Source organism: Crassostrea angulata, chromosome 3 (genome assembly GCF_025612915.1).
Source record: "Crassostrea angulata isolate pt1a10 chromosome 3, ASM2561291v2, whole genome shotgun sequence".
NCBI lineage: Eukaryota > Metazoa > Mollusca > Bivalvia > Ostreida > Ostreidae > Magallana > Magallana angulata.
In genome coordinates, this window is record NC_069113.1 from 30,932,890 (window position 1) to 30,950,822 (window position 17,933).

The 17,933-nt window shown below is 31.5% G+C and overlaps 1 protein-coding gene across 1 annotated transcript in view; it reads right to left on the reverse strand.

The window, feature by feature from the left end:
- The window catches only part of LOC128178078 (uncharacterized), a 154,536-nt gene extending 137,171 nt beyond the window's left edge, over positions 1–17,365 (reverse strand). Inside the window, exons 1-9 of the mRNA XM_052845075.1 lie at positions 17,201–17,365; positions 8,731–8,824; positions 8,531–8,564; positions 8,009–8,141; positions 7,570–7,630; positions 7,330–7,436; positions 6,978–7,060; positions 3,717–3,775; positions 2,226–2,347 (exon numbers count right to left, since the gene is read on the reverse strand). Coding sequence (XP_052701035.1) covers positions 2,226–2,347; positions 3,717–3,775; positions 6,978–7,060; positions 7,330–7,436; positions 7,570–7,630; positions 8,009–8,141; positions 8,531–8,564; positions 8,731–8,824; positions 17,201–17,365 — 858 coding nt within the window. The remainder of the gene's footprint in view (positions 1–2,225; positions 2,348–3,716; positions 3,776–6,977; positions 7,061–7,329; positions 7,437–7,569; positions 7,631–8,008; positions 8,142–8,530; positions 8,565–8,730; positions 8,825–17,200) is intronic.
- Between the last annotated feature and the right edge of the window lie 568 nt (positions 17,366–17,933).

Sequence of the window (17,933 nt, forward strand, 5' to 3'; positions counted from 1 at the left end):
GATTTTTAAAGTTTTAATCTATGTAAAATTTGATCCCTCAATGTGGCCCAAGCCTAACCCCGGAGGGTCATCATTTTCACAACTTTGATTTTGAACTACCTGAGGATGCTTCCACCTTAAGTTTTAGCTTTCCTGGCAAAAGGGTTCTTGAGAAGAAGATTTTTGAAAAATTTTCAAAACTTTTTTAATAACTCCTAATTATGTCCCCTAACAAAAGGGCGTGATCCCTTATTTTCACAAATTGAAATCCCCTATGCCTAAGAGTGATTTGTGCCAAGTTTGGTTAAAATTGGGCATGTGGTTCTGGAGGAGATGTGGAAAATGGGAAAAGTTTACAGACAGACAGACAGATGGACAGACGGACGACAGACAAAATGTGATCAGAAAAGCTCACTTGAGCTTTCAGTTCAGGTGAGCTAAACATAGGTACATGTAATCACAGTTACAAAGCTCACCAACACGAGGCATCAACTGTATGAGGCATCATCTTTATCATATTATATAAAAATCATAGTTAATAATAATCTTGGATATTCATGTATACTGTTTTGACACAATACTGTATATCATAAGTTTAAAAATTGTATGATAATCATATGTTCATTCCATACAGTATTATCAGATAAAATGTTTATCGATACAATAATATAAAATATGATATTGCATCATATGATACTTACAACATATATCATTTAATACAATATACATGTAATACTGTAATAAATAATGATGCAATATGATATTGTATTGTGTTATACATTATTGCATTTAATCACATAATACAATATCAAAATATCTAATATATAACACAATATAGTATTATATGATACCATATCATATCACATAATACATCACAATATTGTAACATATGATATTATATTGTATAATTCAGTATAATATTGTATTGTATCATATTTGATACATAATATGATATTGTATCATACAATATACAATATTACAGTTTATCATCTGATTGGCAATGTATCATATAATACAATCTCATAATATACAATATTATATTATAAAATATCGTATCATATCATACAATATTATATATTACATTATCATTATATATTTCATGCTATATAATAATATATTTTATAAATTAATATCATATTCTACAATATCGTATCATATGTTACGATATTATATATTATAAAATATCTTAACATATGATACAATATCATATATTGCAATATAATATGAAACAATACCATTCAATAAAATAATACATAATACAATATTATATAAAACAATATCGTATAATAATATACAATACTATAAATGCCAATATTATAATACAACGTCATTTATATTTGTACAAAAAATTGATTCAATATCATATCGTATTATATAACTTTTTACAATATAATGATATCATATTGTATCATATAAAACAATAGTGTATCATATCATAGTTTTCATGTTTTATCATTTAAAAACAAACATTTATCAAGATGGTTTGAGTGAGGTAGGATATTTTTTAGCATCTTAAGACCTTGATAATGGAGATCAGATCTGCATTTGAAGCTACCACTGCCATTCATTTATATTATAGTTAAATCAAATTATGCAAGCTATTATCTACATGTATAAAACATGTGACCTGTTCCAAAAAACAAACCTCATCCAGCACCTTAAAACTATGGCTCAGATTCAGCATTCAAGCCTGTCAGGTGCATCAATATCATAAGATGCATCATCCATGCAAGTTTGGTGACGTTAGGACAAGTAATAAGTAAGATATAATCATTAGAGGGCACCTGCTCTAAAAACTTAACCAGCTCTAAAAACCTTAACCTCCTCCAGCATACGAAACCTATAGCTCAGATTCAGCATTCAAGCCTGTCAAGCGCATTAGTATCATAAGTCAAGACACACCATCTTTGATATTGCTATCAAAGGGCACCTGCATCAAAAACTTTAACCTGCTCTAAAAACCTTAACCTTTTCCAGCATCTGAAATTCATGGCCCAAATTCAGCATCCAAGTCTTTCAAGTCCATAGGTATGTCCAGCTGCGTCATCCATGCAAGTTTGATGAAGACAAACAAGTAGTAACTTAGATACAGGACCTGCAACAAAAACTTTAACCAGGTCCGGACGCCGACGCTGGGGGTATATAATAAGCTCCCCTGACTTCGTCTCGGTGAGCTAAAAACTTATCACACATAAAATACACATAAAATACAACCAGTATTTTTGTAAATAAAAATTAGGTATTACATTTCCAACATGAATGGTTGTAGTCAACAGAAACTGGATTGGTTTTTCCCACTCCTTGGAATCTACATGTCTTGTCAAGAAATGCAACTTCCCCTGACTCACATATGACATTTCAGGCATCTCTAGATGAATGAGAATGACTTAGTTAAATAACAACATTAAATAAAACTTAGTAACAAAGTACATGCATAATGATGGAAGTCTGTAATAAACTTGAAAGATATATGTTGGTTATATTTTTAGATACAATTTTTCTCTGACAAATCGACTATCAGATTAAGTGGAACCCTCTGTATATCTATTACTTATAACTTCCAATTTTTCTTATTTTCATTCCAATTTTTTACATACTCCCAAAAAAGTGTGTGCGTGTGTGTGGGCAACTCCATAATTTCATTTTTACTATGTAAATTTAAGACAATTAGCTGCTGCAAGAAAAGTGGGGGGGGGGGGGGGGGGGGGGGGGGGGGGGGGGGCAGTCCCCCCCCCCCACCCCCCCCACCCCCCCCCCCCTGATGCTAAGCTATAATATACACTATCTGAGGATAATTGCAAAGGAGTCTCATAAATTGTAGCAATGTAGTTCTTGAGAGAAAGATTTTTTAAACATTTTCTTGATATATTGCTATGTTAAACTTTAAACTCCTCTTTGGGCTCAATATTTGTCCTGGGGTCATGGTTTGAGCAATTTAAAATCATTACTCTACATTACTATATACATATATATATATACATGTACAAGCTTTGGTGTCAATATTGGCATTTCAGGTGCAATTGTTCTTAAGAAGATTTTAAGTTACACACCCTATTTTCACTATTCCATCATAATCTCTCTTTTAAAAAGGATTTCACCCTTTATTTCTAACAATTTAAAATTGACTTCTCATAGGGATGCTTTGTACCAAGTCATCATCTGAGTTCTAGAGAAGAAGTAAAAAATATGAAAAGTTTATACATGCAGAGGGCGGACAGACAAATCGAGAACAATTAACGGACATCAGGGGATAAGAAAAGCTCACTTGAATCTTCAGTTTCTAATGGGATGGGAAAAATAATGACGGACCAGACGGAGAATTGAACCTGGGACCCCTGAATCTCTAGTAAGTGCTCTACCAACTGAGCTATCTGGTGCCGGTACATGAATCGGTCTGACTGTCACATTCCTCCCCAATTCAATGATCTTCACCCTCGAGATCACCCCAGACTCCTGGCAGGAGTTCACCTCTCAGTTTAAGGGGTTGGTCATGACACCGAACGTAACGAGATGGGAGAAAAATTGACAGACCAGACCGGGATTCGAACCCCGGCCCCCTGAATCTCTAGTCAGGTGCTCTACCAACTAAGCTATCTAGCGCCGGTAAATTAACTGGTCTGACCATCACTAATTTAAGTGTCAATTAAAAAATCAAAAAGATTATAAGTAAGTATCATACTGTATGGCAATTTTTCTCAAAGAAAAAAATAATTTCACACATTTTAAGCAACACTTACCCATATTACTGAATTCATTCACTGCTTTCACTCTTCTCATATTTGCATGAGGATCAAAACTGTTAAAACATTGAAATACACATCATTTGACCAAACAAGCCTACATACCAGTACATACATATCTATACAAAGTACATATTTTCATATAATTTTTAAAAAACATAGAGAAGAAAATAAAACCAATATCGTAATACAACCTAGCTTCTAGATATCAATAATTCAAAAAGAAAACTTTTTTTTAACATCGTTTTTGTCATATACAGTAATTTACAACTTTTTAACATATTTATATGGTGGAAAATGCAACAGTGTAAATATGACACTATGGTCCAAACATAGGTAATCATAGAATACTAAGCTCACCGAGACGGAGCATCACCCTTATGAGACATCACCTACATAAGACCACCTTTATCATTTTATATGAAAATCATATTTTATGATCTTGAATATTCATGGATTCTGTTTTGACAGAATATCGTATATCATCTGATAAAAATTTTTAGGATTATCATATGTTCATATGTTAATCAATACAATGATATAAAATTAAATATTGCATCATGTCATATTTATAATATAAATCATATAATACAATAAAATACCGTAATAAACAAAAATGAGATATGATATTGTAACGTATAATATGACATTGTATTGTGTTATACCTTATTGTATTTGATCACATAATACAATATCATTAAATATTATACAATATAGTATTATATTACAATATCATATTACATAATACATCATAACATTGAAACATGATATTATATTGTATAATATAGTATGATATTGTATTGAATGACACTAAAACATATTTGATACATTATATGATATCATATAATACGATATAATTTGATTCCAACATTGTATCTTATCAAATGATACAATATCATGTGATAAAGTAAAATATTATAAAATACATTATTATATTATACATATTGTATCATATGACACAATTATATATATCACAATATCATATAATACAATTTCATGTGATATGATAATATACGATAAAAACCAATATCATATCATACAATATCGTATGATACAATATTATATTATATTACAATATCATATAATACAATTTCATGTGATAATATCTATATTACTGAAACCAATATCATATTATACAATATTGTATGATACAATATTATAGAATATACAATATTGTATCATAGGATACAATATAATATTTTTATTATACGATATGATATGATATTGTATCATTTTTTTTTTATTTTATGTAATTGTATCATGTAATAAAATAATAAATTAAAAATACAATATAATATTATACAATATTGTATCATAATATACAATACTATACATAACAATATCATGATACAATATCATAAAAAAAAAAAATGATACAATATCATATCATATCGTATAACTTTTATAATATAACACATGATATCATTTTGTATCATATCAAACAATATTGTTTCATATCATACAAAACTATATCATAGAAATCATGTTATATCATTTATCAACAAACACATCTATCTATCGAGCTGGTTTGAGTGAGGTAGGAGATTTCTTTAGCATCCTTGATAATGGAGATCAGGCTCTGCATCTGAAGCAACCTCTGCATTTAATTTATGATAAAGTTAAATCAACTATGCAAGCTATCATCTATAAAACATGTGACCTGTTCCAAAAAACTAAACCTCATCCAGCATCCGAAACCTATGGCTCAGATTCAGCAATCAAGCCCATCAGGTGCATTGGTATCATAAGACGCATCATCCATGCAAGTTTGGTGAAGTTTGGACCAGTAATAACTAAGATATCATCATCAGAGGGCACTAGGTATTAAAACCTTAACTTCCTCCAGCATCCGCAACCTATGGCTCAGATTCAGCATCCATGCCTGTCAGGTGCATCTGTATCATAAGACACACCATCCATTCAAGTTTGGTGAAGTTAGGACCTGTAATAACTAAGATTTATTTTTTAGCATCCTTGATAATGGAGATCAAGCTCTGCATCTGAAGCTACCTCTGCAATTCATTCATATTACAGTTAAATCAACTATGCAAGTTTGAAATAGTACTATCATCTATTAAACATGTGACCTGTTCCTAAAAACTTAACTTTATCCAGCATCTGAGACCAGACTCAGCATTCAAGCCTGTCAGGTGCATCAGTATCATAAGACACACCATCCATGGAAGTCTGGTGAAGTAAGGACAAGTAATAACTAAGATATCATCATCAGAGGGCACCTGTTTCAAAAACTTTATTAAACCAGCTCTTAAAACCTTAACCTCCTCCAGCATCCGAAACCTATTCCTCAGATTCAGCATTCAAGCTTGTCAGGTGCATCAGTATCATAAGACGCACCATCCATACAAGTTTGGTGAAGTTAGGACCAGTAGTATCTTAGATATAATCATCAGAGGGCACCTGCAACAAAAACTTTAACCAGCTCTAAAAACCTTAACCTCTTCCAGCATCCGAAACCTATTGCTCAGATTCAGCATTCAAGCTTGTCAGGTGCATCAGTATCATAAGACGCATCATCCATACAAGTTTGGTGAAGTTAGGACCAGTAGTATCTTAGATATTGCTATCAATGGGCACCTGCAACAAAAACTTTAACCTGCTCCAAAAACCTTAACCTCCTCCAGCATCCGAAACCTATAGCTTAGATTCAGCACTCAAGCCTGTCTGGTGCATCAGTATCATAAGGCACACCATCCATGCAAGTTTGGTGAAGTACGGACCAGCAGTAACTTAGATATTGCTATCAAAGGGCACCTGCAACAAAAACTTAAACCTGGTCCAACAACCTTAAACTCCTCCAGCATCTAAAATTTAGGACCCAGATTCAGCATCCAAGTCTTTCAATTCCAAAAGTAGGTCCAGATGCATCATCCATGCAAGTTTGGTGAAGATAGGACAAGTAATAGCTTGGATACAGGACCTGCAACAAAAACTTTAACCAGGTCCGGACGCCGACGCCGACGCCGACGCCACCGCCGACGCCGACGCCGAGGGTATAGCATAAGCTCTCCTTGACTTCGTCTCGGTGAGCTAAAAATGTCAATGCTTTATTTCTCTGGTACAAAACATTGCTCAGTTTTCTTCTCTGATTGAAAAAAAAAAGTTGATTGTTTATGTTAAAAGTTAAAGAGTTATTTCCCCTTTCAAATAAAAGATTTGTTAATTTAAAAGACCAATGAACGATTTTTTGCACAAAAAACCCTCCAAATAATATGTGTATTTGTTAGAAATCTGCCTAACCTATTGTGCATCTTTGGGGATGTAAAATCTTCATCAATCAGTACGCTGTGAATTGTTCCCAAGTAGTCGTGAAAATGCAGTGTCTGCATGATAAAATCAGAAAGATTGATGCACACATATTTCATAGCATAATAAGGCAGCCAAAAGTATTATAAACTGTCAGGCTAAATAGTTTTGAATCTTTGTTTACATTGCACTAAATTAATTGAAGAAATGAATTTAAGTTAAACACAATTTCTGATTATAATTATTTTTATCATAGAACATATATTTTACATATTTATTGAGAGAACATTCAAACCATCAAAGTATATAGGCCTAGTATACATGTATATGTCAAAAAAAATTCAACCTTTGCATAAGATCCTGTAGCTTTTTCAACTGGGTGCCCATGCCTGATCTTGGTAAACTGCAAGCCATTTTTAGATGAGGAAACCAGGTATGTGGAATTATGTTCACCTTAAGAAAAAATCACAATTTTGATGATTTACATTGTTGATTTTGAAACAGCATGAAAAAATCACAAACTGTTAATTATTTACATTGATTAATTGTAATGCTAAAATAAATAATTTGAAAGGTTCTCTCAAACCTTCACTTCCATTCTCTGTAATATTGTAAATGAATCCACGGGTACTTGAAACTCCAGCCACCTAAAACAAAGTTAGAGATACGTTGGTTTTTGGGTTTTTTTTTAATTGTAGTACTTGTAATTTTAAAGTTCAGCAAAAGAAGCTCATTTCTATTCCATTATCAATCGGTTTATGTCTCACAGCTAGTACAATGTAAATATGAAATAGTATTTGCAAGGCTTGTGTAAACAACTATACCTCAATGTTTGAGAATAATATATTAATTTGCAATGTATGACCGGTACACAAATTCAAAGTTAAAATGACAAGCATGTCATGTTTTGTGACTTAAAATTTCATCTTTCTGTAAACACATGTATCATTATGTATTTATAGGGGTGAATATATGTTCTCTCATGGTATCTTAAATGGTGATATTAAAAAATGTTACTAAATTACATCTCCCTCTTCGTGAAGTCTCGATGCAAACAATGCAGCAAATCCTTTCTTTGTGGCAATAACATCTGAATCTTCACTTGACGGATGATACACATGCGTTATTTCCCCACGCCTTGATATTACAAAGGAAAACCTGAAAATCAGATAAACATTATGACGATTCATCATTAAATCTGCAGTCTCTTACTTATAACAACTAATATTCACTGGTTATCGACACTGTGCTTATCTTTTCCATTAATTGAAAAATTACTACGAATGTATGACGATTCAAAAGGGGTGAAAAAAGCTAAGCAGTGCGAATTAACATAATTAATGGTCAGTTTCATTATAAATGTACAGTAGCTGTACTACATGTTTAAAAGAGTGTTTATGACTGACATAAGCTGTTTTAACTATTAAACATGTCACAAATCTCTACCGTAGACCAAAATATTCCACTACTAACAAAACAAAAATTGAATTTCCCTCCTCAGCAGCAGATAGGAATCAGAATTTTTAGGATTTCGATCCCGAACTTACCACTTCGAGAAATCAAGTTCGCCACTTTTCAAATCTACAGATAAATGAAAATGTAAACACCGTTTTTAAATTGCATCGTACCTTATCAAATATTTGACACATAAACATGATAAGTAATCGTTGATTTATATTTGTTCATGCTATTTCTTTTATATTTGTTTATCAATTATAGGAAAACTCACATATAAAGGTCTACTCACCAGGGTCATTTTCGGGTGCAAGGTTAAATGTATGCACTTTAAGTAACAACTCTTGTCGATCGTGGCCATCATTCTGAATATTAGTGTAACTGACCTAAAAAGAGACAAAACCATAAGTACATTAATGAAGAAGTAAAATATTGAATCACAGTCAATTTACAGAATAGTTTGGAAAAAAAAAACTCGAGTTCAGCATGGTAAGTGCTTATCAATTAATGTCGAATAATCCGTAATAAATATAGATGTGGATATATTTATTTCATCAGTTACTTAATGGGTCTTGATCACGATACCTCGTAAAAAAAATAATTTTTTCAGGGCTCAATTTATGTAACGTCAGATGATTTTAAACTCGTTTTGCCTGGAACTATGGTGCAAAAATAATTGTTACCTTCAAACGTATAATAATAAATATCAACGGGGTAAACTTTATCGCAGAAACAAGTGCATCTGTTCGATATACATCTACTCCCATATTATTTTTATTTTCTATTATATTTTTTGAGAGAGTATACATATTTATATAACGCTATTGTTATCATCAGTAAAATGAGAATTTGTAGCGTTATATAAAGAATTATATAGATTCTCTCTCTCTCTCTCTCTCTCTCTCTCTCTCTCTCTCTCTCTCCAAAAAAAGAGGGTGGGGGCATGTTTACGTCTTATTTTAAAGACTTAATTCTTTTATTCGATTCAGCCAATGAACAATAAGTATTTTTGTCTTATTCTAAAGACTTGAATCTTTTGTTCGATTCAGCCAACGACCAAAAAAAATTGTCCATTTTTATTTTAAACTGTTGACATTGGCATTACTTGAAAAATTCAAGAGCCATATTATCATTTAAAGAAATAAGAAATAATCAGCGTTGTCAGGAGTTTTCAAGAGCTTTAAGCTGACTTAACCAAACATTCATTGGTCTCCGGATTGAATAAAAGCCTCCACTTATTATGAATTTTATACTTCCTTGTTGATAACAACTATCTGAAATCGAATCAACAATGGATTACTTTTCTGTACGCGCCACACAGGTACTCTTTATCAATCAAAAAATAACAAAGTGATTGATCCATATTGCCCTCAAAAGATCCAGAGACTTCTTTTAAGCCTAAATTAAATAGTTTTTTTTATATATATAGATTTATTTATTATGGCCTACTTTTATGGGTTCCAAGCAATGATAAGAGTTATATTTTATTACCGAGTGTATGCCATAAAAATGTCAATTTTGACGGAATGATTATCTGCAGTGTTTATCTTGACATTCATTGGCTAGAAGTGCATTTGATGTATTGGACATTTGTCTCAACGTTACTTATATACTCTGCCCAAAATGGAATTCAATGACAAATGAAATACACTTGCACATTAACCCACATTGATAAAAATACTCTGACATAAGCATTGCCAATTTTCTGAAATAGAAAAGAATAAACACTCTTCTTTATTGGTCAAAAAATCTTTAGATTAAACAATGAAGACTTGTTCACTGTGTTTGATTAAGAAACATTTTTTTCATTAATCAAGAGTTTTTTAAGGACTTAAGCTAACAGTCACATAGTGACGTTTCTTAACATCAAATACCCTGGTTTGGGTTAACGTAAATCAGTTTAAGTGAACAGTTTACTTTTTATTAAATCTATTTTTCGGTAAAGCCTGGAGGGGAGAGTAAATTTGATGATAGAACTTTTCATGTACATACATGTCTACCATTTTCCGTGTTTCTTTCTTTAACTTGCTCACACAATTTAATTCTTTTTTCGATTGCTATTTTGTCTCTCCTTTTATTTCTTTGTTTGTACATTCATTTCTGTGTAAATAAACACAAACTGTTGTACATTATTCAAAGATTTAAAAGATTTAGAATTAATATATACCGGCTTTGCTTTCTGAGTTACTGAACGAGCAATTACGTACATATAGCGAACTTCGCCAATATATAAATGATATACAGACATGTATTATTAGCGACAACTTCCCTGTCAAAAGCAGAACGTTTATTACGTTTGCCAAACGAATTGAAATTAGAATTCAAAAGTTTATATATAAAAAAATTATTTGAATCTTTTCTTTTTATGTTGTTCAAATATCATTGTATGTCATTCTAAATAGTTATGAAACGCGAAGATAGATCTATTGAAAACTTTTGAAAAATGTATAGTTAGAACTTTAGAAAACTTCTTAATGTCTCATTTTTCCTCGTGATTGTTATCTTTATCACATTCTGAGTATGAATTTTAATGATTGTTTATTTTTGAGTTACAGGTTTTGTTCTTTTATTCTTGATTTTAATTTGTTATATCTATAGTTATATGTTTGGAAACATGGATGGCAGTATCTGCTGCGTAGAAAATTTTGCACCTGGTATTAAGGTAAATCGAAAGAAAAAAGGTCAACACCTGAACAGACAAAACTAGGATTTTTATATATAAGCATTAAAAGATATAAATCCTCTCAGCACGACGTTAAGTCCTCTGTCTGTGATTCTATCAGACGTCATCGATAATAAAGTTTCTGGTCCTATGATGAGTCTATAAATAAAACTCTGGTAGTATGCAAATAAAGACTTCTTTCGCCTTTCGTCAAAGTTTAATCCCATCATTGAATCTGATAGAGCGTTGTGCGCTGTTGGAACAAACAACCACCATCCCTCTCTTGAAAAGTTATCTGCCTACATGTTGTCTAGCTACGTGTACAAAAAAGTTCTTCAAGGCCACCTGTTTATAGTACCATTCTTAGAATTTAAAATATAATTTCTTAATCTTGAATCAATATTGAACATGTTGAAAGAAGACAAAAATCAATAGAGCAGAATTTTGTTTGATTAATTTATATTCCCGGTTAGATTTATATACTGACAGAACAAACGTACCAGAATTCACACTTGAAGTATTGTGACGTAATTTGCAATAAATCATACATTCATGTATTTACCGTTCACTAAAATTCAGATAAGTAAAGGGATTAGAACAAGGACCAAATGACTCAATTGTACCTGATTTATTATCCTTGGGGATTTCTTGTTTACCATAAAAGTGAAAGATATTTGAATTCTCAATATGTTTTTTGAAGAAAAAAAATCCAAAAAACTAGGACCTTTGAAAAAACCCGATAAAGTCGAGGTAAAATCTTTTTTAAAGAAACTCATACTTTGAATCAAGTTTAAATAAATCAATCTTGTGAAGAAAGATAAACCTTTGATTCTGATAGACTGTAACTATTTGGAAGTCGGACATTAGTTCATGCTTACAATGAAGGTACATTTCTTAAAAGTTTTGATCAATCATGAAAAGTCAGCAAAAGGAAATATGAATGTTAGAAAAAATCTTAGCATACTTTTGTTTAAAATCCGAATGTGTTTATACAGCTACTGACACAACCCGAATCACGATCTAGCCAGTTCTTATTCAGATCTACTATGAAATCAATAAACAGTTAAAATGCCTTCCAAACCAATTCGTGTCTTCCACGTTGTTTAATTTTTTTAACATGCATGTATTCAGGTGTACTGTATGCATTTTAGAGATTTTTTTTCTTTTCTACGTATGCAAGTTATTGCTAAAGGGCATCAAATAGTCAAATAAAAAACCCTTTTACATGTTCCTCCTGGTTTGTTCCTGGGGTCTTATCAAAGTTGTATTTTGTATTCCCAATTTCCCAGGCTCGTCAGATAATGGCTATTTTTTAATTTGACAAAGGCGAAAATGGTGAACTTTATAGTATTTTTAAAACATTCAGACGTATTTAAGTAATAAATAAATATATAACATCTCATATTAAGGGTCAATGATATAAAATACATGGTTACTGTCTTGAAATACATGTATTAGGCTATAATATTATGCGGGGTAAGAAAACGTGACAGAGGGCTAGGCTTACTGAACCCTCTTTTCGTTTTCGACCCGAGTCCAAACATAGCTTATACTTCAAGACATTTATGTTATTTTACAATATCAATTTTACGCCTCGAACGAGCTATTTTCGACAAATTTCGCTGAATATCTGCAGTTGAATGTGTCAACCAAGCAAAATGCAAATGAAACACTGCGAAAAAACGCGCTTACTCGTTCATTTGAAAGTATGGATTTGTAAATGTGAAGCATTTAATTAATGCTGTTTTATTTTATTTTCATGAAATGATGAAAATATGTTCGAAAATGAAAGTTAGTTTGTTAATCTTCATGGAACTTTTTTTCATGCGTAAAGTTGTTGACGTCTTGCAGGAAATGTGGTGTGCGGCTCACAATTATATTTTTTACAGAAAAGATTGAGAAAGACGTGGTAAATCATGTGACAAAAAGAATCTCTCATGATTTGCATGAGGTTCGGGGATAGAAAACACACAACTAGATTGGATAAAAATTAAATACCATTGCAAGTAATGAGAGATTCTATATAATTATATATAATATTCTAAATAACCAACAACAAAAAATATGTTAACATGGTTATTTTCTTGAAATATAAGCTATATTTGGGCGATGGTAAGAAAACATGGCAGAGGGTGAGGCTTGTCGAGCCCTCTTCACGTTTTAAATTATAGGCCAAATATCGCTTAAATATATCAGGACAGTCATCATGTATTTTGTTCATCCTGCGACATAATATCACATTTTACGCCTCATTCGATCTTTTTTCGACAAATTTCGCAGCGTATCTGCAGTTAAAACCATGATGCCAAGGCGTAAACGAAGCAAAGAAGATGACGTCACTATAGCATTGAATCATGATTTTTTGAAGTACATATATATATACAGTCTCATAACTGCAGCGTTGTGTTCATACAAATTGATCAACGCACGTTAAAATAAATAAAACAGCATTAATTAATTAAGGTGCCACTTTTTATTTTGCCTCGGACTGAAATGTCTCACTTTCATTGGTTATACATGACACCTGACTGCCGGATATATCTCTGTCTGGTGAGAATTTAAATTTGGCATAATGGCCGACTTCATAATATAAATACTGTAGCTGCGTTCCGTAAGTTCTTAGAGCTGCATGGTCCGGTGTTTTTTTTTTGGCAATTAAAGTATCAAATAATTTTCGATACAAACCAATAAACTCTGAAATTTATAGACTTTCGCCTATTAGAATCGGTTTCTTTTCAAAGTTAAAAATATTCAAATTAATGAAAATATTTTCTTTATTCACTACAGGCGTTGAGAAGGTATTGAATATGTCAATTTTTTTTTACTGATAATTTATTATACCCTTTTATGTCGTTTGTTTTAATATCAAATTTTGTACCTCATTTTTTTTATTTATTGAAATATGGCCTAAGGGGGCATGGTCACGATTTTGGACAAAAATTATTTTTCCGATTTTAATGTTTACAAATGTTTCATCAAGCATTTTTAATAGACAACCAAATTTTGAGTTTTAAGCGAGTTACAGAGCTTACAATTCTTTGCTATGTAAACAAAACTTTTGTATACATTTTGAATGGTAAACTGAAAATTCCAGTTTTAGACCTAAAATTAATGTGTTAAACGTTAAAAACTGTTTATTGATACTTAAAATGAATAAGAAGATAGAAAATCTGCTTGAAAAAGATTTTAGTGATATATTGAACTTATGTAAATAAAAACAGGGCACGAGCCTTGTTTACATGACAAAGAGTTGTGAGCTTTGTATCTTGCTCACAACTCTACGACTGACTCTCAAACTTCACTTGATCATTAGAAATACATTCCTAAAGCATTGTAAATAATTAAAATATTAAAATTGAATTTGACCAAAATCGTGACCATGCCCCTTTAATTGACCGAGAAAAATACTGCAATGACTATTAAGTATAATACACTGTACATTTACATATACTTAGCATAACCATAAAAGCGTACACAAAATAAATTCGCATCAAGCAGCTTTAATTTCTACATCACTGTTTTAAAAAAGGTTTTCTGTTAGTAGGACCCATATGAGGATATGTATTCACTATTCGCTTATGTATCCTACACTATATTAAAAGTTGACTGTTGTTTTGAGATGTTGCACCGATCAAACGGTCAACATATTACACTCCGATCAATAAACATATTCCGGTATAAATTAACATCCGGTGAGTTTTTATCTCTTCCATTCCTTCAATTAATTTTCTATTTAAGGAATAAGGATTTCTAAGGTGATCAAATCCATTTAAACCCGAAGGCTGTAAAGATAGATTTGATCTCACCGTATTTGAACATTTCTTAATTTTCAAAGAATGATTCCTTAATATTTGTTGGGTTTTTTTTCTTTTTCGTATCCTACTTTCAAAGAGCCCCAACAGTACATTATTGGCGTCATTGATGAACTGTATCGGACTTACGTACGGTACAAAATCTATTCGTAGTTTTACCAAAGACAAAGACTATAGAAAATGTAAATATACATGTACCATAGTATACAGTGTGTTAAGATTTTGTGAAATTAAAACAACACGGTACCGCATGTAACTTGTTTACTCAAATTTATTTTAATACAATTTGCACGCATATGAGTTAATCGGCATTTAAACCTCTGTTTATACGCCGGCTGGAAATGTTTTCAAGTACATTTTTCATTTTTTTTTTAAATTTTATCATAAATGATTATCATGTTTATATTTTTAAATTATTTTTTATTTGAGATTGTTAACCAATAAAAGATCAATCTAATAATAAGAAACAAGATCAAAAGCAAGGATATGGTTTTCGATTCTTCCGTATTTGTAACTGTCTAAAATACATTTTTTTATGCATCACTAAATAGTTTTCATAAATGATATTCATATTTCTGAATTATTTCTCATTTTATAATGTTGACCATTGCGAATTGAAACTATGCAGTGGTGTCGGAAGCAAATTGAAAGGGGGAAGGGGGGCCTATTGTGACAATTGTGACAAGCAAAAAAGAAGGTTTCTGGTTATGGGTATGCATTACTTTGCAAAATAAGGGGGGGGGGGCTAAGCCCCACCCCTCCGGTTCCGACGTCTATCCTATGTAGTAGAAGCTACATAAAAACAACTGCTTTAATTAATTACACACATGCTTTTTGTTTCTTACTTCTAAGAAACTATAAAAAGCGCGTTTTTATGTAGAGTTGCTTACTTAACATGGATGATATAACAGTTGAACTTACAATTAGAATGCACATCAGTTTGCTCAGCTTTATATTTTGTGCAGTCGAAGATGCGATGTTACAACTTTTTGTTTTAGTTTTGTGAACGTTTTCAAATTTAACATTATCTGTAACGTTCATGATTTTTAAAAATTGTGATAGCATGACATGCATTAATCAGGTAAAATGCTCAAATGACACTTAACAACAGCATTTCAGTTATTTTAAGCTATGCATGAAATCGACATGGCTTGGGATTTTTTTTACTAAGACTTTACTATGATGGCATCAATAGCATCATATTTACGTAAGCAATTCAAATAGTTTTTTTTTGTTCTAAAAAACATTTCATCGAAGCCATTATATACTGTTAAATCCAGAAAAATCGGATATTGAAAAAAATATATATAACTTTAACTCATAGACTAAGTCTGATAGTCGACATCTTTTGAAATTCACAATTAAGCGACTGTTTACTATAGATTTCATATATTTGAGAAAAAAAATCCCGTTAGGTATACAAAAAATATGGTAAAACGTTTCAATTTTATACATCACCTAAAAATTCCATCATAAAATATCAAACACTAAAACATTTATTATTTATTTAGTAAACACTTCTTTCGTATCAGTTTTCCATTCTTAAATACAGTCACGAAATTGATTTCTCCTCTTGATAATTATAGTAAATATTAATTACTGTTTTTACGAAATCCTGCATATTTTGTGACTTGCAAGACTGTCCAACATCTCAAATGTTGGCCACTATTTTCCCTGAAACATTTAGTATCAATGTAGACGATCGCAACTCAATGTACCGTTCTATTCATATATTGAAATAAGAACAAGTCAGTTAATGACGAAAACAATACCTTTAACATGAATGTGATATATACATCTTTAAGACGGTTTAGAATTCGCAGGGATTTATTTATGGCTGTGCAATTACAAAATACCCGATCGCAATGCCAATCGAATGATCTTTTGATTTCAATACCAAATGCTTGAATTAAACAGATTCACCATCTTTCGAGCTGGTGTGAAAGCATCACACTAATCGGTATGGAAATAAATTGAATTGGGATTTAAAAAACCTCTTATAACGAAATAACAGTACTTTTATCCCGTAAAAGCATGTAAAAGCATAACTATAAACTTGGCCATATCACTCGCTTCTTTTTTAAATTTTCATTTTTTTCTATTTTTACGTACTGTACATTTATTTTTACAGTGCTCATCAAATGTTTGAAATAAATAAATAACTATAATTCTTTAGAAAATCCTTTATTATAACTTTCCCAAATGTATTCAATACTCGTATATTTTGAAATGATCAAATATTATCATTTAAGAAAATCTTTCTTACGTACGAAATTTTAATTTCTTACCTTCGCCTTAACGATGAACTTTCCCAGGTCTTTGACGGTGGAATGGCCCTCAAAACTGTATACGTACTCGTAGCCGGGTTTGAAGTCGATGAATCTCGACTGGACTTCCAAAGCTATTGGAAGAACCAGTAGAACTTTAAGATACCAAGAGTTTAGGGTGCCCATAGTTTGGGTCCCTTACCTGTCGTAGTGATTCTACCTTTGCTTCTAACTCTTAAAATGTATATCAGCTGGAATTTAAATATTCTTATCTGCGTCACAATCCCCTTGGGACTACTTTTACCAAGACTTAATACGCCCCTTTGAGCACTTTATTTAGGAGAAAAATTAAAGTATTAATTAATAATACATTGATAATAAAAATAATCAATATATTAAGTACTAATAAATATTGGGCTTAAACCGATTGAAATCATTATTTTATTAATCAAAAAAAAGTTCATAACATGACGTTAGCGGAAACATGCGTAAAGTACACTCTAAACATCGTAATGAAATTTAAATGGCAAGGTAGCCTATCACCACTGAGCAGTTCGAAGAGGATGTCCAACACCGCACTTCTTGTGTTTTTGGGGTTTCTTATACAAACAGCATGGCCCTGGTGGATTACTCCAAAACTACATGCAGGCCGGTATACACATTTTTATCAAAAACTATTTATGTTACAAATGTATTTTCAACGTTTCATCTAAAATTTCACGTATAGAGTAATGTTTTTCGGTATTCTGTGTTA